General features: G+C 40.1%; 1 protein-coding gene across 1 annotated transcript; it reads left to right on the top strand.

Moving 5' to 3' along the window:
- Window positions 1–20,169: 20,169 nt before the first annotated feature.
- Window positions 20,170–22,102, top strand: LOC147613196 (chalcone synthase-like). Its single transcript, XM_086782064.1, has 2 exons — window positions 20,170–20,537; window positions 20,692–22,102. The coding sequence occupies exons 1-2, from the start codon at window positions 20,228–20,230 to the stop codon at window positions 21,714–21,716; spliced, it is 1,335 nt and encodes a 444-aa protein (XP_086638190.1). The 5' UTR covers window positions 20,170–20,227; the 3' UTR covers window positions 21,717–22,102.
- The last annotated feature ends 254 nt before the right edge of the window (window positions 22,103–22,356 follow it).

Consider the following 22,356-nt stretch of genomic DNA (forward strand, 5'->3'; position numbering starts at 1 on the left):
TATGCATCAACATGCTCTTGATCTCTACAACATCGGGTATGCATAACCTTTTCTCAAAATATAATATTCCAACAATTACTTCATACTTTTCAAATACATCTATTTCCTCTTGTGACCTATATTTCTTTGTCAAACTCGCAAAAGATGTTTTGAAGAAAGAAACTCTTGGAATCTCACTCTTTACATGTTCTCCCAAACTATTTGTATAACAATGATTGCACTCATCACTAAAGCAACTTCTGGTTTTTAGCTCAATGCATCGGTCACTTTATTTTCTCATCGTGGTCTATAAATGATTTCAAAATCACATTCCTGCAAAAAATCTATCCACCTTCTTTGCTTTGCATTCTGCTTGGCTAAACAAATGCCTCAAAGCAGATTGATCAGTTTGCAACTGAAACTTAACTCCAAGGAGATAATGTCTCCATACATGCAATGCATGCACAATAGCCAATAATTCCTCTCATGAGGTTTCAGCTTACATGACTCAAATGCAACCGGATGCCCATCTTGCATCAAAACCCAACCAAGCGCTATAATTCTAGCATCCACAACCAAGAAGGTTTTTCCAAGCTCACGCAATTTAAGCACAGGGGTTGTAGTCAATGCATGCTTCAAAATCTAAAAACTCTGCTCACATTGTACAGTCCATATGAATATTCTACCCTTCTTCAAAAGGTCCGTCATAGGACTTGCTTTATGAGAAAACTAAAAAATAAAGATTCGATAAAAATGTGCAAGAAATCCACAAACTTTTCAACATAAATGGAAGTTGGCCATTCCACAATGGCTGCAATCTTCTTGGGATGGCATTAAAATACCTTCTTTAGATATAATGTGTCCCAAGTACTCTACCCTGTCTTTAAAGAATTCACATTTGGACCTCTTTGCATACAACTTAAGCTCTAGCAATATGTGAAACACTTTTTGCAAATGTTCTTCATGCTCTTCTTTACTTTTGGAAAACACCAATATGTCATCCAAAAATACCAACACAAAGTCATCCAAGTTCTCCTGGAAAATGCGATTCATCACACACTAAAAAGTAGCGTGTGCATTTTTTAATCCAAATGGCATCACAACAAATTCATAATGCCCTAAAATATGCAACTCCCTGCAAAAAGCCGATCAAAAAGCTCCCCCATTTTTGGCAATGGGTACTTATTATTGATTGTTAACTTACTGAGCCCCCTGTAATCAACACACAGTCGCATAGTCCCATCCTTCTTTTTTACAAAAAGAACAAGAGCACCCCATGGCGATGGGTACTTATTATTGATCGTTAACTTACCGATCCCCCTGTAATCAACACACAGCCGCATAGTCCCATTCTTCTTTTTTACAAAAAGAACAAGAGCACCCCATGGCGACACACTAGGACTAATAAATCCCTGCTCAAGCAATTTCTGCAATTGCATTTTCAGCTCTGCACACTTTCTTCCACAGATAAACGATAAAAGGAGCTTTACATACAGGTTTTGCACTAGGTATGAGCTCTATTTCATGATTTGCAAATCTATGCGAAGGCAATTGAGTCAAATCATCAGGAAATAAATTTTGAAATTCTTGAAGCATAGGATGATCATCACCCTTTGTCTGTTCCTTAAGAATTTCTATCCGCAATTCCACGGCATATACATGACAACCTTTTCTTGCTGCTTTAACAAACTGTATAGCAGACATCATTCTAAATTCTACATCACATCTTTGACCCTGTAATAAGCAATAATCTTTACCGTCACCTCCAATCATGCAAACCCGCTTCTCATGACACATTATTCTAGCCTTTCTCGGCAACCAATCCATCCCTAAAATGGCATTATACCTTCCTAAAGACAACACATTGAAATCTGCTTTTGACTTGAGGTCACCTATGACGAAAGGCATATTCTTGACATAAGCCTTACATGTCTGTTGCTTTCTCAAAGCAAGCTCTACCATAAGCGTTTTTTGACAAAATTTAGTTATTCCTAACTGTTTTGTCACGTGGGGTGATAGAAAACTATGGGTGGTTCCCGAGTCAATCAACACTTGAAAAACATTATTTGCAATCTTGATAGGAATTTTTATAATTGAAGCTCGATTTTCGGCCTTACCTACATGAACAACACCATTGACATGTGCATATTCTTCAATCTTCTCTGCCACGGTTGGAGCAGCTTTTTCTTTTGCTCCACGAGCATTGTCATTACTTGAAAATCCACGTACATTCTCCTGCACATTTTGTCTTGTTTTCTGATCCTTTGTAATTAGTCCCTCACATTCCTCACATGTTGTTGGTTTGGTTTTGCACTCATAAGTTCTATGACCCTCACATTCCTCACATGTTGTTGGTTTGTTTTTGCACTCATAAGTTCTATGACCCCTTTGTAAACAACGAAAACATAAGCCTTCACGTCGTGCCTTTTCTACCATCTCTGGGGACAAATATGTGAAAGGCTGATTACCATTCTTCTTCTGTCCGGTCTATATTCTCCTATTCTGCATAAAATTTCCCTTCTCATCATAAAATAGATTTGATCTCTTTCTTTTATTTCTAAAACGTTCTTCATTCTTTCTTATCTGTTCATATATCATGGCATGCAGCATAGCATCTTGGAATGTAGTTGGCTTGTTACCCTTAACCAGAAATTTGATTTCCCTGTTTAAGCCATTCACAAATTGGGAGGCCCTTTCGTTTTCTGTTAATGAGGGTGAATATTTCTACGAGTCCCAAAATTTATCATGATATTCTGCAAAACAATAAGTGCCCTCTATTCCAAGTTTAAAAATTCATTCATTTTCTCCATATGGTATTCTAGTGGACAGTAATGTTGGATCATATGTCTTTTTACTAGAAGCCACATGATGTCCTCATTCCGTAAGTCCCTGCTGCACATAATAGACTTCCACCGTAATTTTGCAGAACCTTCAAAAAGAAGTACTGTTGTCTTTTCCTTAGCTTCCTCCCTGAAGTTACATGTTTGAAAATAATCTTCAAGCTGCTTAATCCATGCTTCTCTTCTTCACTCCTCTTTCTCTTTGCATCAAAGGTTGGTAGTGACCTTTTCTTTGTAACTTGTTTAAGGGAAAAATCATCTACATGTCTCGATTTAAATCCTGTGTCCATAGAATGTATCCTGCAACTCCTTAATAGCTGGATGAACTGAAAGGTCGAAACCAACCTGTGCAGCAGCAACTCTTGGTTGAGAACTTATAGGAAATTCATAAGGTTCTTCTTGCTGCTCTTTAGAGTACACATTATTATAGCCTTTCTCAGCAACCAATCTATCCCTAAAATGGCATTATACCTTCCTAAAGACAACACATGGAAATCTGCTTTTGACTTGAGGTCATCATGTGACGAAAGGCATATTCTATACATAATCCTTACATGTCTGTTGCTTTCCCGAAGAAACCTCTACCATAAGCTTCTTTTGACAAAATTTAGTTATTCCTAACTGTCACGTGGGGGGTGATAGAAAACTATGGGTGCTTCTCGAGTCAATCAACACTTGAAAAACATTATTTGCAATCTTGATAGGAATTTTTATAATTGAAGCTCGGTTTTCGGCCTTACCTACATGAACAACACCATTGACATGTGCATATTCTTCAATCTCCACGGCCACAGTTGCAGCAGCAGCTTTTCCTTTTGCTCCACGAGCATTGTCATTACTTGAAAATCCACGTACATTTGCCTACACATTTTGTCTTGTTTTTTGATCCTTTGTAATTAGTTCCTCACGTTCCTCACATGTTGTTGGTTTGTTTTTGCACCGATAAGTTCTATGACCCCTTTGTAAACAATGAAAACATAAGCCTTCATGTCGTGCCTTTTCTACCATCTCTGGGGACAAATATGTGAAAGGCTGATTACCATTCTTCTTCTGTCCAATCTATATTCTCTTATTCTGCATAAAATTTCCCTTCTCATCATAAAATAGATTTGATCTCTTTCTTTTATTTCTAAAACGTTTTTCATTCTTTTCCATCTGTTCATATGTCATGGCATGCAACATAGCATCTTGGAATGTAGTTGGCTTGTTACCCTCAACCAGAAATTTGATTTGCCTGTTTTTAAGCCATTCACAAATCGGGAGGCCCTTTCTTTTTCTGTTAATAATGAGGGTGAATATTTCTATGAGTCCCAAAATTTATCATGATATTCTACAAAACAGTAAGTGCCCCTTGTTCCAAGTTTAAAAATTCATTCATTTTCTCCATATGGTATTCTGGATAGTAATACTGAGTCATATGCCTTTTTATTAGAGGCCATGTGATGTCCTCATTCCGTAAGTCCTTTTGCTGCGCATAATAGACTTCCACCATAATTTTGTAGAACCTTCAAAAAGAAGTACTGCTGTCTTTTCCTTAGCTTCCTCACACTGAAGTTACATGTTTGAAAATAATCTTCAAGCTGCTCAATCCATGCTTCTCTTCTTCACTCCTCTTTCTCTTTCCATCAAAGGTTTGTAGTGACCTTTTCTTTGTAACTTGTTTAAGGGAAAAATCATCTACATGTCCCAATTTAAATCCTGTGTCCATAGAATTTTTCATGGCCTGCACTGTATCCTGCAACTCCTTAATAGTCAATGAACTGAAAGGTCGAAAACCAACCTGTGCAGCAACTCTTGGTTGAGCACTTATAGGAATTTGACTAGGTTCTTCTTGTTGCTGCTCATCAGAATTTCTTGCTCCTTGCCGTTCTCGTTGACCATGTCTATCATCAAAATTTAGACGATCTTCCATCTCCCCATCTTCTCGGTCATCTTTGTCTTCTTCATTCAAATTCACGGAAGCTCGAGCGCGCATGACTCTCATTCTTTCCTCCAATTCTTGAATCCTGTCAATAAGTATGATAACTTCCTCTGGAGTTACACCCACACGTAATAATCCTTTTAAATGCTCCTCTTCTTGCCCTGGATTGACTACTGAATTTGTTTCATGTGCACCCATCTTGTGACTAAACAACAAAATTGCAAAACAATTCTCAAGAGAGAAATTCTTGGCTGTATCACAAAAATCAAAAATAATATTAGTCATCCAAGACCTGAAATATCCACAATCAAGTGTAGATTGCCTAACCTATGCTCTCATACCAACTATGACACGTACCCATATTCTGTTATATGTTTTAACATGAAATTTCTTAAACCTTATAGAAAAAAATCACTCATACTGTAGAAAAACGAAGAGATTTTCAATAAATCATATTCGTTTACAAATCCAAAGTAACAAGATAATACTCATCAATACAAAAACCCCAAAAAAATTAGAGAGATATTCACCAACAAAAGATCTAGCCAATAGGGCCTTTCTCAGATGCTCGTCCACCCAACCACCACTCTGGATGTCGCGGCTATCATAGGTATGCCTCTAGTAAATCTCATCCACTCTGGGTTCTACCAAATGGCTCCCAGAGGGCATAAATCACAATCTCTGTTCGACGTTCCCTGTCTAAGGACGGCCGACCCGAATCTCAAAATCTCCTCTCTCTCTCTCTCTCTCTCTCTCTCTCTCTCTCTCTCTCTCTCTCTCTCTCTCTCTCTCTCTCTCTCTCTCTATCCTCCACAGAATATCCTCAAGGATAGGGAAGAAGCCCAAAAAAAAGCCCACGAGAATTAGTAAATTACCATGCACGATATCATCAAAGATAGAAAATCTTTTCTAAAAACATGCGTTCGAACCAAATAAGAGAAGATATGTTTCGTGAATACCGACCACCCCATGCGGAATCTCCCAATTATCTGAAGATGGACTTTATTCATCCTGTGATGAACTAACTTTCTTTAATTCTCCTCTCTGACAAATAAAGTCATCTACACCCTTATGTGAGGCCGTTACTGAAAAATAAGGGTCAATTTGATGTCCGAGCCTCGTTTCGGGCGCTCGTTGCATTTATTTTTATTATGTAGACACTATACATTATCTAACATGTTTAAGTATAGAGTAGAAATTGCATACAAATAACACCGCAAAACATGCATAAAAAGTCCAAAAACTGACCCAAAATTGACATATCTAAATTACTAAATTTGTGACCAAACTTAATCTTTTATGTCCTCTATGTATTTCTTACTTTTCAACATTAAATATAGATGCTAAAAATCGTCGAATCAAATGGACTAAAAAATACGTACATATGAGTACGTTACATTCTCCCTGGGTTTTAAAAAAAGCGTTGTCCTCAGCGCATGACTGAGAATAGTGAGTCATCATATGATCCTCAGACAACCTAGAGGATTATCCAATCATAAACCTCTCGTAGCTTCAAGCAACCCTCATCCGTTTCTTCTTAGCACCCCCATGTGGGCTAGGCATGTAACACTTTTAAATTGTCTATATCTGGCTCTTAACCCAAAAGAAGTGCTTTTTAGTTGGGTTTTTTTTTGGAGTGCATGTTCCTCCAATTTTTGGTTAGTTTGTCTAAGCTCTATTACCTCTTCCCCCGAGACGACTGAAGTAGTTTTTCTAACTCATTGACATGTTGAGTTTTTGAGTTCATGATGTCTTCTAGTCCTTTAATAGATTTCTTGTACACACAAAGTAGAGTTTAAGCCATGTGTGTGTGTTCATGATGGAAAATAGTAGTTTGATTATTCAGTCTTGATTAGTATCCAAATAAGCATTCTCTACCATCCCAATGAATTGAACAAGATCATGCAAAGTTCTAAATGATGGAGGGCCGAGGCTTACCAATTGATGGATCAAGAGAGTATAGACCTCCTTGAACCGACAAATCTATATGCTTCTTTCCTTTTGCACATAACCTCTGAGTTTCAGACTTATCATGTAGAGCTTTGTGATGAATACTTCTCTATGTGAAATATTATTTGTCAAGCACCAAGGTGATATGGTGTGTTTTCTTTGAGTGTGGATCAACCCTTGGAGTTGCCATAGCAATAAAAATGATTTAAAGAGAAAGCAAGAGATGGCGGGGAGAGAAAAAAGATAGTAGAAAGAAAAGAGAGAAAAAAATCGCGTCATGCCCTATGGAACAAAGAATAATGTTGTGGATTCAAATATTTGAAATAAGCTTATTTTAGAAAACATACACTAAAGTAGGTAAGACGATCGGGAAGGATAGGTGAAGTAAAGACACTATAGATACGTGATGGATGGATGGCATATTAAAGATACTCCTCTAAATATAGGATGGCATATTAAAGACACTCCTCTAAATATAGGATGGCATATTAAAGACACTCCTCTAAATATAGGTAAAAGAGATGTATTTAATATAACTTTTTGTCTGTACTATTTAGATTAAAAAATTTGATTAAGAAAGTTAATCCAATCCTTACGCGATCTTTATTTTTCATTTTTGTCCCTAATGGAAACTTAGTGAGTAATTGAACTTAAGTTTTAATTATCACTTAATTGTCTCAATTCTTATGTTATTTTGCTTGTGGTGGCTAATGTTTTTGCATTGTTTCACAGTTTAATTCAGGAAGACGATGTTGAAAGTAGCGGTGATTAAGGTGATGGTGCACGTGGTGAAGATGCGGGTGAGGAGAATCTTGATAAAGATGAAGATGAAGGTGATGCATTAATTTAATTAGTTTTATTAGTCATCTTCATGTTTTGTAATTTGCAACTATGTAATTTGCAATATAGTCCACAACATTATATTGCAAGTATTTTTTTTTGTGTATGTATGTTTAAGTGATATTAAGTGTTTTATAAAACTAGTGTTTAAATAATGTGTTTTTTTTTAATGGGATATAATGGGGGAGAGATGTGGAGACACATATCCCATATCTCTCCCCCATTCTGTCTCTTTTCTTTTGCAGATAATCCACGGTAATAGCCACGTATGTGGCTATATTACATGCTACTTAGTCTATACATGTGGCTATATGCATGGTTATATGCATGGCTATAGTCACATAACCTTAGCCATGTATATAGCCGCGCCTATAGTCGTGTGAAGTTTTTTTTTCGTAAATGGATTCTTTTAAATTTCCATGGCTCCAGACATGGTTGTGCTCTTCATGTGTTGTAGTGTAAAATTGCAAAATCTAAAGACCATGAATACTACATATCTGATTTTAAGTAGCATACCATTGATAATTTTACTTAAAATTTATGAGTAATCATTGTGAGGTGTGCTAATATTATAATCTAAGTTATGGGCAATCACCATGTAATGTGCTATTGTCACTATGTAGTGTGCTTGTCAATTAGAATTTTGGACAATCACTATGTTGTACACTACTACAAGATCTTCAACCTTTCAACGGTAGCTTTTGATGGTAAGTCACGTCATCAAAAAAATCATCTAAAACCACCGTCCAAATACTATTCCATATTAGCATTAAAAAAACCGTCTAAATATGCATTAATGAAAATGTCTATATAGACTCGTTAATATAAGCGTCAAAAACTTCAATTTATTTTTACCTTTGTCTAGCATGATTTTTGAAAGAATTTTAAGTGTTTTAAGATTTCATAATCCTAATCAACCAAATTTTTAGTTGCTTTTTGAATAAATAAAAGGATAAATGTAGCAATATATGTTGTTGAATTCGTTGTAAGGCAACGAAACCATATCATGTGTGGTCTTCTTTTTCCCCATGCTGCAATAGAGAGGGTGTTGTGGATGTGATAGTACTCGCCAGTCTTGCATTTGATGTCTTCATTGCTCACTCCCTTAGCTAATGATATCCTCTTAGGCGGCGGGAAAAGGTTGTGCATGATACCTTTCTTTGCAAACGGTGTCTTCTAGCAAAACTGATGAAGTGTCTTATAGCCCTTAATGCTAATGCCTGCCTCAGGGATTTCATAAACGTGTTCACAAATTCGTGATCACGTTAACAAAACGTGTTATTAACATTCTAAAACATGTGATCACAACATATATTCACAAGACTTGATCTCTTACCAGCCAAAACTTACTATTCCTGTAAACTCGTCGAGATCCTTTGTTTCCCGATGGGGCCCGCCAGGAAACAAAGAATCTCGGCGGGCATATTTCTTATTAATAAAAGACGCCCGACACCCTTCAACCGGCTTTTTGGGAAGATTGTCCTTATTTTGGGGGCGTCACATCTTTCCTTGAAGTGCTTATAGAGCTCCCGGTTGGCTAGGAGCGTCCTCTAGGGAAGAATGTCCTTATCTTAGGAGCTATTATCTTTCCTTGTTGGCACTCCTAAGGCTACTGAGCCACTAGTCCTCAATTCTTTGAATTGTGGGCAGAGTGTGGTTCGTAGCTAATACTCGCAGAGATTTAGGGACAAAGTTGGAGTCACTTTAACTTTGCGTGTTCGAGCAACGCAGGTAGTCTACCTTATTCTGCTCTATAAATGGTTTGATGGAGCGAAGAGTCCTCCTTAGGGGCTTGTATTGGTTCTTGATATTTGATATAGTCTTTATTAGACAAGGGTTTATTGTCCTATACTAGAGTGTTGGGCAAACATAGATCTTTGATTTGCTTTGTCAATGTTAGAATCTTAGAGAAGGTCTTTTGTCCTATACTAGAGTATTAGGCAATCATAGATCTTTGATTTGTTTAAAGTATCCTTAATTGGGTACGAAAGACATCCTTCATCGGGGGTGCAATGTACATTGTATGCATGCTGTCAATTACATGTATCTTAATCTTAGAATATACATTTATGCATTTATCTTGTCTAGTCGTGACGCTAAAAGTCTAGCAAAAATTAATATCTACGGTTCTGTAAGTTGAAAAATAAAATTCCTCTAGGCAAAAACTTTCAGTCATCCTTTGCAGTTAGCATGAATCGTCATGGATGTCTTTCTCTTTTAAAATAAAAACAATAAACAACATATATGACGATCAACATATATGGCGATCTTTTATTTTTGTCAAAATAGATTCAAACTAGTTTCAGATTTTTGCTTGGCTACATTTTAGCTTTTCAGTAATCACTTGGTTTTTTAAGGCTTCTATGTTTCTGTGGTGATATATGTTTTGTAATATGTGAGTGGCTTTGTTGTTACTTCGTTTGTGTATTCATTATTGTATGCTTGCTTGAATAGGTTATTTGAGATGGAAGAAAACGTTGGACCTAGCGATACTTCTAATAGAGCCCAAATTCAGAAGAGCAGAGAAAAAAGGCACCTGGGATAGAGTGGCAATATGCAATTAACATCTGTGACCGATTCATAGATTGGGAGTGTAAGCTATGCCACGCAGTAAAATTAGGTGGGGCACCTCGATTAAGAGAACACTTTTTAGGTGGAGTGAAGAAAAAAGGCCGAGGATGTACCCACCCCTCTGCACCTGCAGAGTGGCCAAACGTTTAAGAGACAAAATGTAGAAGAAAGATGCAAGGAAACTGTTCTCATCTATTGCCAATGTATCGAGGTAGGAAGAACATTGTTGTTCTAATCATCAAACTCTGGAAGCATCGCCGGCTTGTACTCCAAACTTTAATGTGCAACCAGAAAGTAATCTACCAAGTGCATCTTCTTGCAAGCGTCACTTTAACATACCCATGCGTCAAACTTCATTGTAGGAAAGCTTATGTAACGGTCTGCTCGATGATGCACAGCTCGCCCTTGCTGAAGCGATCTACTTTTCAGGGAGTGCTATTGTGATGGTGGAGAGTGAGCATGGAAGAAAATCGGTGAATTTGGATCAGGGTTTTCACCGCCTTCGTATCATGCTATGCGAAATGATCTATTGGAGAAATGCTATGCTCAAGTGAAAGAACGCGTACATAGAATAATTCTTAGCAACATAGAGCTTTCTAGATGTAGTATAGTCCAGCGATGGATGGTCCAATGTACAAAGAAAACCATTAATTAATATAATGGTTGTTTCACCTAGAGGTGAGACTTTTATGCGTGCCGTGGATTCGGCTGGTGCAATAAAATCTGGGGCGTATATTGTTGGTATCATTGCCTCTATGATAGAAGAAGTGGGTGCCAAAAATGTAGTCCAAACTGTTATGGACAATGCAAAAAATTGCAAGAATGCATCCAAAATCTTAAAGCGGCAGTATCCACATGTTTTCCTATCTGGCTGCAATACTCATAGTTTGAATCTTGTATTGAAAGATTGGTATAAAAGCGATGATACCAAATGGTTTGCCTCAATCGTCGATAGTGTTTGCAAGCTTGTGAGATTTATGCTCAAGAGACAGAGAGTGTTAGATATTTTTCGGCCTCGCATGAGTTATGTTAAAGCTTCCTGCGGAGACCAGGTTTTGCACTCACTTCTATACTTTCGAGTCTCTTCTTCCAAACAAAGATGTAGTTTGTGAAACATTTATATGTATGGCATTTCATGATTGGAAGAGCACTCAGACTGAAAGAGTGAAAGAGAAAATCAAAGTCTTAAAGACGGCGCTCACGAAGAAAACCTGGTGGAACAGTGTAATGGATGCGTACCACTTAATGATGCCTGTTATGTATGCGATACGAAATCTTGATCAAAGAGCGCCTAATCTTGGAAAAGTATGGATGCAATGGTGGACTATCCAATGGAGTTTAGAGTGTCCTGAGAAATTAGAGCATTCGGTGGTTGAAAAGCATTGGCGTGTACCATTCTCCAGTCGACAAAGAAAAGTCCTATTGAAGTACTTCCATGCCAGATGGATTGAAGCGCATACACCATTACACAGTGCTACTTATATGCTAGATCCCTCGGGGGGTTCACCTTTAAAAAATGTTGCATATCACGTGCGTTCAAGAGGTAATAAAAAACCCCCTCTACTTACATGTCACACGCTAATAAAATGACCCCTCTTTCTTAAGAAACTTACAACTTTTTTTCAAAATTGGATAAAAAAGCCCCTCCTGTATATGTAAACCTGTAACTTTTTGGAATTTAAATACCCCTCTTAGATGAACTGACGTGCTACACTTACATACTTTTAGGTGAACCCCCCGGGGCTAGATCCTGAATACTGGAATATGGATTTGATGTCTAACATTGAGGTGGTTTAGGATTTCTACACAGTGGTTAACACTTTTTATGACAATGTTGATGATCGTGTAAAATGTATAAAAGAGATGTCCTGTTTTCGATTGAAAGAAGGTCTATTTTCCAACTCCCTTGTTCAACAAATGGCTAAAGAGCAACCTGCATGGAAGTGGTGGATGATGAATGGTGGTGAGCACTATGCTTTGTTGCGCAACCTTGCGATGAAGGTTCTAGGCCAGTGTTCTTCGAACTCAGGCTCAGAAAGAAATTGGAGCATGTACAAATATATTCACAGCACTATTCGCAATCGACTTCTTACAGACCGAGCTGATAAACTTGTTTACATGTATTGCAATGAAAAAATCCTGCGACACATTGAAAGCGAAGAATATGAAGAAGATATGCCCAGATGGATGTACGATTGTGATGATGTAGAAGACGAGCACTTTGACGTTGGACCTACGTTGTGCACTAACTTTGAGATAGAAGATAATCTGAGCATTGACTCGGATGAGCTCAATCAAGCAGATGGGAGAGTAGACAGTGATTGACATAGGGGAAGAAGGAACTTGAAGTTCCTTAAAATTAAGTTCATTATATGTAGAAGACGAGCACTTTGACGTTGGACCTACGTTGTGCACTAGCCTTGAGATAGAAGATAATCTGAGCATTGACTCGGATGAACTCAATCAAGCAAATGGGAGAGTAGACAGGAGTAGACAGTGATTGACATAGGGGAAGAAGGAACTTGAAGTTCCTTAAAATTAAGTTCATTATATGAATTATCAACTCAAATGAAAGATTTCAATTTGTCATTACAAGTTGTCATTACAATTTGTCAGTACAATTTGTCATTACAAAAAGATTGCCATTACGCAAGAAGTGTTTGTACATTTAGCTTTCGTCTTGAAAGAGATTGTGAAGTACACTAGGAGTAGCAGAGGGTGACCCCAGTGGTTTGTATTCATTAGCCATACCGAACATAGCATAAATACCACGGTTAATTGCTATGCCGCACAATGCACATGTGGACACATTCTGCATCTGTCTCACCAAGCATATCAAGTGATAGTAGTGGCCACATGGTAGAACATAGTGGCCGCTCCAACCATCGATGGTTTGTAGCACACGGGACATTGCGAGGTGGAGGAACTAGTAGCACCGCTAGCAGCCCCCACAAGCTCAGGATGCATCAAAAAATGTGAAATATGATTCCCTTGATGCATAGGATTTAAACGTGCAGATAGTCCTTGCACATCTTTGCTAAGCCGGGTGAGCTGATCTTGAACCTTTCTGTTGGCCGGGGGGGGAGTTTGGGCCTGTGACAATCTCACTGCTTCTTGCTCCTTCTCTGCGAGCTTTGCCCAAGCAAGCTCCTCTCTTGTGAAGGTCACTGTCTCTTCACGCAAATTGTGTGTTTACAGTGACCTCGCTAGAAGCGAAGTCCACAGGCATTTGCAGGACAAACTGGGCATACAGCATCTTGGCAAAATACAGTGGAGCGTCTGCATTGTGGAGAGGATGACCGTACACTTTTAAGAATATTTGTTCGGCATTATTTTTGATGTCGTCTTGATTGCACGGCGACACCTTCCACCTTCCCTTCTTGATCTCGCCATCTGGGCATGGCCATATCTGTTTAATCATATCTGTGGTTATTTGTTTGTTGATGTCTTTCCATTGGAAATAAGAAGGGTTTGCCCATTTTGACAATTGGCATGCCGTTCTAGTCGCTTCACGAGTAGTCAATCCATGTGCAAGGGATTTCATGCGCTCGTACGACTTCTTAGCCAGCTCGTGGTGCTCGTTCGCTTGTGCGTCTCCCATGTCTGCACGAATAGAGGACAAATAAATATGACTTTAGGCTTTTAATGAACTATAAAATAAAACGTATGACAATTCATCATTATCCTCAAAAACTTAATTTTAAACACCACGGGATGAAAGATGAAATGCAAAGACTCGGAAAGTATCCACTTAACATAAAAATACTTCAAAACATTGCACACACTAGAAAACATTGGTCATTCTTCAAAGTAAGGCGGACACCATCTTCAATTACATAATAGGATTAAATGATACAGAAAGCTCCACCAGCGGACGTTGCGCCCTTGCTGGTTCAGTCTTAACTGATCTAAAAAATTTTGCTACTTGCAAGAGAGATTTTCTCTCATCACGATTAGGCAAGCACATCCAATTTCTGACTTTATATATAATTGTGTCCATGGTGGCTTTGTCGTGAGTATTGCCGCCCATCCACAACTCCTGCACTTTCCTCCAGCACTTTCCTCCAAAAGTCATATAACACCTCTAATAAATATCCCAAGGCAAACACATCGCTCGCGGCAGGAGTGTATGCATCTTCCAAGAGAGGATCAAAAATCTCTGGAGCTATCCATGGTCGCTTGTTCCGCTCCCTGCTGTCGGCATAAGCTTGAGCCTCTGCCACATTTTTTGGATTTTTACTGCTTCAAATACAAAATTGTGCGATACTCGCTTTTTGGGCGCTCTCAGCAAAAGGCCCCAGTCAATGATACCAATGCGTGCTTTTAAATCCTTTGTAAAATCTAGCACAACATTGAAGGAATGTAGGTTAGTGTGAATGATGCTAGCCATGTGTGTAGCTGCTACGCCATCCACCACCAGGGCATGCATAATGTGAGGCATATTCAAAGCCACCTCCTTTATCTGAGCGAGCTGCACATGGCTTAATTGTATGTCAGCAGGCGGGGGCTTTTTCCATCCCTGATCCAAGCGGTACATCGCTCTGGTAAACTCACTATATCTGAAAGAAACCTTCAAGAGCGTGTCACCCAGCGAGCCACCGTTATATAACGGAAAAATAGTGATCAACCCCGCAATTCCTTGGTGAAGGCTATGAATCGCACGATGGATGAGTGTAGAACCTGCATGCCCTGCTCTGCCTAAAAGCTCTCAAATCTTGAGCTGCCTTCTCCCTTGTAAAGCTTTCCGCAAAAAGTAACGTGCTCTGGAAGAAATGAGATGCCCTGGACCTTATACTCCTTCACTGTGCCAAAAGCTCCTGACCCTATTGTTTGCCCCTCGATCAAGGCCTCGTGCGGAACGCCGATAAGGTGTGTACATTGCTCGTTGAAAATAATATGCATGATGGCGCCCGTCCCTATCACATCCGGTTGTCCGGGACGGTGCAGCGGCTATATCTTGGGCGATGCACACTCTTTTGGGAAGTATGTCTGCAGCCAGAAAGAACTCTCATACGTTTGCTCTTCACCTTCTACTCGTTCCATGTTGCTTCCCACAGTTGTAGACGGTGTAAGTCGGCAGAAGGTGGTGCGGCATCTCTGAGATCCTCATATGCCGAACGCATACTCCCCAAGATAGTGCGTATCCTGTGCTGGTAGTCAAAGTCGACTAACTTCCGTCTTTCACACAATTCAGCGTTGCCTTCGTATCTGAGACGACGCTGTGCATTTTCCCAGATCTGCACAACGAGGTCTCTCATGAGGATATCTGACTCATTAGTCTTTCGGACAGCTTCTTCTGAACATTGTGACACTATGATAACTGCCTCTGTGCGAATGGCTCGCAGGATGATCTTTCGCTCTTCGGTGGAGAGCATGGTGGCCATCGTCGCAAATCTAACAAATATCTTTAGATATAGAACAAAAACAGAATATCAAACAATAGTATTGAAAACAACATCAAGCAATACATCAACATGTTATCCATTTACGCTTTACACTAAAATAGGTAAAACAACCGTAACAAGTGTGTCACATTAATTATCATTGATCAAACAAAAGAAGCATCCATTGTTGCACATTCACTGAACTGCTACCACCAATCAAGTAGATCAAAAGAAATATATGAGAGAGAGAGAGAGAGAGAGAGAGAGTATCAAGACCGATAGAGAGGAAAGGCACTGAATAGTCAAGCTAAATATTCATTGTCATATATACATATCCTTCTAGCCATAATCACGTGAATCGAGGGAGAGATAGAGCGAGAGAGAGAGAGAGAGAGAGAGAGAGAGAGAGAGAGAGAGAGAGTAACGGCCATCAAATTGACCCTTAATTTTCAGTAACGGCCTTACATAAGGGTGTAGATAACTTTATTTGTCAGAGAGAAGAATTAAAGAAACTTAGTTCATCACAGGACGAAACAAGTCCATCTTCAGATAATTGGGAGATCCCGCATGGGGTCGCCGGTATTCTCGCGAAACGTATCTTCTCTAATTTGGTTCGAACGCATGTTTTTAGAAAAGATTTTCTATCTTTGATGATTTCATGCATGATAATTTACTAATTCTTGTGGGCTTCTTTAGGCTTCTTCCATATCCTTGAGGATTTTCTGTGCAGGATAGAGAGAGAGAGAGAGAGAGAGAGAGAGAGAGAGTCCTTAGACAGGGAACGTCGGACAGAGATTGGGATTTATGCCCTCTCGGAGCCATTTGGTAGAACCCAAAGTGGACGAGATTTACTATGACCATTGCATTGCGGCATGAAATTAGATGAGAAACATCATGCACCCTTATGTCTCTCCATAGCAGCTTGATCTCATCAATCAAGAGCTCAATGTATACATCCTTATTCTTTACCATGTGCTTCTCCAGCACAAGAAGCACGAGCATCACATGACCCTTCTTGATGGACATCCATGGAGGAATATTGTAATTCACAACAACAATGGGCCATGTGGACCATGATGTAGACATCAATCCAAATGGGTTCACCCCATCCATACCCCAATCCAAGCCGTAAATTACAGGGCTCATCTTTGAATTATGTCCATTAATCCTCAATGCGAGCACAAGAAAGTGAGTCGGCAGTGGGAATCCTCATCATGCCATTCAGTTAAGCGATGGTTCAGATGTATTTTTATTAACTTACCAATGGATTGACACCAGAACATATGTTGGTGCGAGTTATAATAGGAAAGTGCCTCGATACCTTTTGCAGAAATTTTGCACCCTGTAAATCCTTCCTATAACGATCCTCTCCACAAATTGGACATTACATGACGTTGGCAAAGGCACCCCTAAATAGTAAATAATAATTACGGCATGCATGAATTCGAGTGTAATCCATACCAAGCTTGGAAAGTATTTTTTGAGCATCACTTCTTTTTGCAGGCATCAAATTGTTTGTTGGTAGAATCTTCTTTAGTAATTGGAGGAGGCTATTCACATTATTATCACTCCACCAATATATTGTTTGCAACTTGAGGATTTCCAAGCATGCCCGCAAAGTTGAGTACTTTGCACCCTCGTACATTTGTGTGTTAGCCTCCTTGTGTAACACATTCTCTCTTTCATGTGTTTCAAAGTTAGTATCTCTTCCTCACCCTCGCTTTGAAGGAAATCTTGGGTCTTCCAAATGTACTAAGCATGCTCTACTTTCCAAGTTCCAAGTTCTCCTTACGACACTTGTCCTCCTTTCTCAACTTTTCTCCAATGGTAGAATAATGAGGCATATTGTGTGGTACTTGTGCATGAATGTCCATGGCCTCCTCATCCTAATGAACCATATTAAAAAATGACACTCAACATTACATATGGCAAACCGTGAGTATACATATCATGTCATAAGTTTAAATACTAACCGAGGAATCAACTTGTATCATCATGCTAGCTGGCATTGGTGCAAACGATCCTCGTTTTCTTATCTGCTCCAATGCCACTTGACGTTCACATCATACACAAACATTCTTGCATCTTGCCCATGAACAAGGGATTCTTCTTCGCAACCACTCTGGAACTCCAATTAATGGTGACCTGTCACTATCCAAACTAGTAGAAGATATCTCTACTGGGCACGAAAAGTGTGCAATTAAAAAACTGAATATGAATACATGCACTAAATCTAGCATTATCAATGGTATATGCATACATTTTCTATTTGGAATTTTCTTATTGTCGCTATAAACCATCCTATAAGAACCGTTAAAGTACCACCAAGCATCATTTTTAGCGGCGCTTATATCGACACTGGGAAAATTAACATTTTGAACCTGCGGCATCGCCGACGCCGATCTTTCTCCCCTAAAAAATTCCCTCCCCTCCATCAATTTAGCTCTATCACATGCATTTGTATTCTTTATGTAGAGAGAGAGAGATATATATATATATGTATATATATTATGTTTAATAAACATCAAGAAGCTTGTCATATGAGAGAGAGAGAGAGAGAGAGATCGCGAGAGAGTCATAATGAAGTCCATATCTATTTTACTATTACTTATCATTTGTGTCTGCGATATCTTGTCCTTGAGATTATCCCTTGTAGTAATAATGCTCACCCTTAAAAATTAAAGGTGCATTGATAGAAATGTAAAGACTGCTGCTTCTAGCAATATGTAAGGCATATCAGTTGATTCTTTAATGACATTGTGTGTGTGTGTGTGTCTCTCTCTCAAAGAAGCGATGCTCTTGCCATTAACGAGCAAGTGAAATTTTTAATCTTTGGTTATGAAGCCAGCACAAAAAGTGGAAGCGATGTACACGCTAAGGGCACGGATGACGACCGAGAATGTCATCCTCGGCGTAGAGGTGGTAGCAAAGGTCATGATAAAATGGCTTATTTAAAGAGAATGAATTGTGGCTTAAGCAGCTAGTTAGAAGGAGAATGGACGTAGAGGTGGTAGCAAAGATCAGGCTTAAATAAAGAGAATGAATGGACGTAAAATACTGAAAGCGTAGGTCAAATTCAAAGATGGCTGGAGGTTTCAAAGACGAGCCCATCACGGGTCTAATTTGGTATGGAAGTCCGCTCTTTTTTTTTTGTTCGACAGCTAGCTCTCTAATTCAAAGGAAGAGATCGGGTGATCGGCGAAAACGTGCCTGTTGAAGTCTTGGGGCGAAGGCCGATCAAAGAGCTACGCCCGGGGAGTCCCCCCCTACCATCCCTCGTAAACTATGATGTATGCAAGGCTATGTTGACTAACACTATGTGTGCAGCATGCATCCTTTAACAAATTGGTAAGTAGGTGCTATTTTGAACAGCAAAGTAAAATATGGTAAATGTAAGGCTAAGGTGACTATCACTTTGTCAACATGTGAGTGTGTTTGTCACATGAGAGAGAGATGGGAAAAAGAGAGATGGCGAGTGAGTCATAGTCAAGTCCATTATAATTTTATTGCTCGTTATCATTTTTGTTCGCCATTTCTTGTCCTTTAGATTATCCCTTGTACTAATTATGTCTAATAATGCTTACCCTTCAAAATTTAAGGCACATTGGTACAAATGTAAATAATGTCGCTTCTAGAAACATGTAAGGCATATTAGTTGATTTTTTAATGACATTGTGTTTGTGTGTGAGTGAGTTTGTGTGTGTGAGTGAGTTTTTGTGTGTGTGTGTGTGTGTGTAAGAGAGAGAGAGAGAAGGATATGTATATATCTTATGTTTAATAAATGTGAAGAAGCTTTTTTATGGTTGTAACTATTTTAATATGTTCAATGAGTCATTGATGCCAAAGTGGGTTCATGGGGGGCCAAGGATTTATGTGAAGATCGTACACAAAACATTAAGACATTTTCTCCAATTTGGGTATTAGTCAAAGACATTGTTACACACATCTGTGTGAAGTTTATAGTCATGAGGTTCATTTGTCTTGGAAATACAGGATATTCAAAGAGGTGATGCTCTTGCTATTAGTGATCATGTGAAATGTTTAATCTTGGGACTACGTTACGTTGGTAAAGAAAACAACACAAAGTAGAAGCAGTGTTACTACATGCGAAGGGCACGAATGACGACCGAGAATGCTGTCCTCGAGGTAAAGATGGTAGCAAAGATCATCATCAATGACTGCAAAGCGTTCCATTAAATATAATCCCCAGTGAAATCCATCATATGCTTCCTCTAACACTATAATTTTAATGCCATTCAATGGCCATCTCAATCCTCTTACACACTTCCCCAAATAAATTGGTAACTAGGTGTTGTGGTCACAACAAAGTATAATATGACATTTGCAAGGCTAAGTTGACAATCACTAAGGCATATCAGTTGATTCTTTAATGACATTGTGTGTGTGTGACTGAGTTTGTGTGTGTACACGAGAGAGAGAGAGAGAGAGAGAGAGAGAGAGAGAACGAAAACAATAAGGCATGATTTTCTTCGATGTGCGTATTGGTCAAGGTAATGAAGCCAGCACAAAGTTGGCTTAATTAAAGAGAATGAATTGTGGCTTAAGTAGCAAATTAGAAGAAGGGGAGAGTACTGAAAGCGATGTCGGTCAAATTCAAAGATGGCTGGAGGTTTCAAAGACGAGCCCATCCCGGCTCTTATTCAAAAGACGACATTTGCTCTAATTCAAAGGAGGAGATCGGGTGAACGGCGAAAACGTGCCTGTTGAAGCCATGGGAGTACATGCCCTATAAGAGGGCACACCCCCCCTACCATTTTTCGCAGTCCCTCGTCCCATTGCAGCCAGTACTCCACTTGGAACATAGCAGCAGTCCTAAGCTTTGCATCTTTTATATCATCAGCACCATCAATACCATGAGCACTACGGCCATCCCTCGCAAAATGGAGCGATCCGATGGTCCTGCCACTGTGCTGGCCATCGGCACAGCCGTCCCACCCAACGTCTTCTACCAGAAGGACTACCCCGACTTCTACTTCGACATCACCAACAGCAACGACAAGAGCGAGCTCAAACAGAAGTTCCAGCGCATGTGTAAGTGCTGCACTTATAACTCATGTTGTTTGAGCATTGAATTGCACGATGATCAGGCGATCTTATAAATTCGCATGTGCGCCAGCTTATCAAATTAGTATACTGCCTTGCTAATTAATTATGGATGGATGGACATGCTGCAATATGCATGCAGGTGACAAGTCGTGCATCACGAAGAGGCACCTCTATCTCAACGAGGAGTTACTCAAGGCAAACCCGAGCATATGCGCGTACTGGGAGAAGTCGCTGGACGTGAGGCAGGACATGGTGGTGGTGGAGGTGCCCAAGCTGGGCAAGGAGGCAGCTGCTAAGGCCATCAAGGAGTGGGGCCAGCCCAAGTCCAAGATCACGCACCTCGTCTTCTGCACCACCGCCGGGGTGGACATGCCTGGTGCGGACTGGGCGCTAACCAAGCTCCTCGGACTACGGAGCTCTGTCAAGAGGCTGATGCTCTACCAACAGGGCTGCTATGGAGGCGGCACAGTTCTTAGAATCGCTAAGGACCTGGCCGAGAACAACAAGGGCGCCCGTGTGTTGGTGGTGTGCAGTGAGATCACGGCCGTCACTTTCCGAGGGCCCAGCGACACCCACCTCGACAGCCTCGTGGGGCAGGCCCTCTTCGGCGATGGCGCATCCGCCCTCATCGTTGGCTGCGATCCCATCCCCCAAGTGGAAAGACCCTGGTTTGAAGTCCACTGGACGGGAGCTGATATCATGCCGGACAGTGACGGAGCCATCGATGGCCACCTTAGAGAAGTGGGCTTGACTTTCCACCTCCTCAAAGACGTGCCCGCCATCATCTCCAAGAACATCGGCTCCATCCTCAAAGACGCATTTGCCAAGGTGTTCCCGGATGATGGAGCTGATGAGCGGCCTCCAAGCTACAACGATATCTTCTGGATTGCCCACCCGGGCGGCCCTGCCATCCTCGACCAGGTAGAAGAGAAGCTCCAGCTTAACAAGGAAAAGATGGCTCCCAGCAGGCATGTGCTGGACCAGTATGGAAACATGTCTAGTGCTTGTGTGCTCTTCATCATGGACCACATGCGCAAGAAATCTGTTGAGCAGAAGCTCACCACCACGGGAGAAGGACACGAGTGGGGACTCCTCCTCGGCTTCGGTCCCGGCCTCACCTGCGAGACCATCATGCTAAGGAGTGTGCCCCTCCAACACAATTAGATTCCAATCGATAATCTTCATATATTACCGGGCGTACTTCCCAAAGAAAACCCAGCCTTTCTCTCTCATGAGACTAAATCGATAAAACGAAAGCCATTGCTTCTTACTTATTGCTCCTTGTATGACAATTTCTTAGTTCCACCACCCATAAGGCACATTCTCCGTGGCTCTTTCAGAACCAATGAAGTTGTGAGCTGCTCAAACGTGCATTCTCTCGAATACTCTAGTAGTCTATAATAGATCCATTTTTGGGGCTTTATTCTGAGGGTTGGCTTCTCTATTGGAATCTCATTCGGACTACCAATTTCAATGATGAGAAGGGGAATTTTATGCAAAATAGGAGAATATAGACTGGACAGAATAAGAATGGTAATCAGCCTTTCACATATTATGTCGGATTTGGGTCAATTTTTTGACTTTTTATGCATGTTTTGCGGTGTTATTTGTATGCGATTTCTACTCTATACTAAGAGAGTCATAGTGAGTGGTTTAGCCTAAAGGAAACTCATATGGGTGTCTACATAATAAAAATAAATGCAACGAGCATCGGAAACGAGGCCCGGACATCAAATTGACCCTTATTTTTCAGTAACGGCCTCGCATGAGGGTGTAGACGACTTTATTTGTCAGACAGGAGAAT

This window comes from Cibotium barometz, chromosome 44 (genome assembly GCF_041138505.1).
Source record: "Cibotium barometz isolate CiBa-2024 chromosome 44, ASM4113850v1, whole genome shotgun sequence".
In the NCBI taxonomy this organism is placed as follows: Eukaryota; Viridiplantae; Streptophyta; class Polypodiopsida; order Cyatheales; family Cibotiaceae; genus Cibotium; species Cibotium barometz.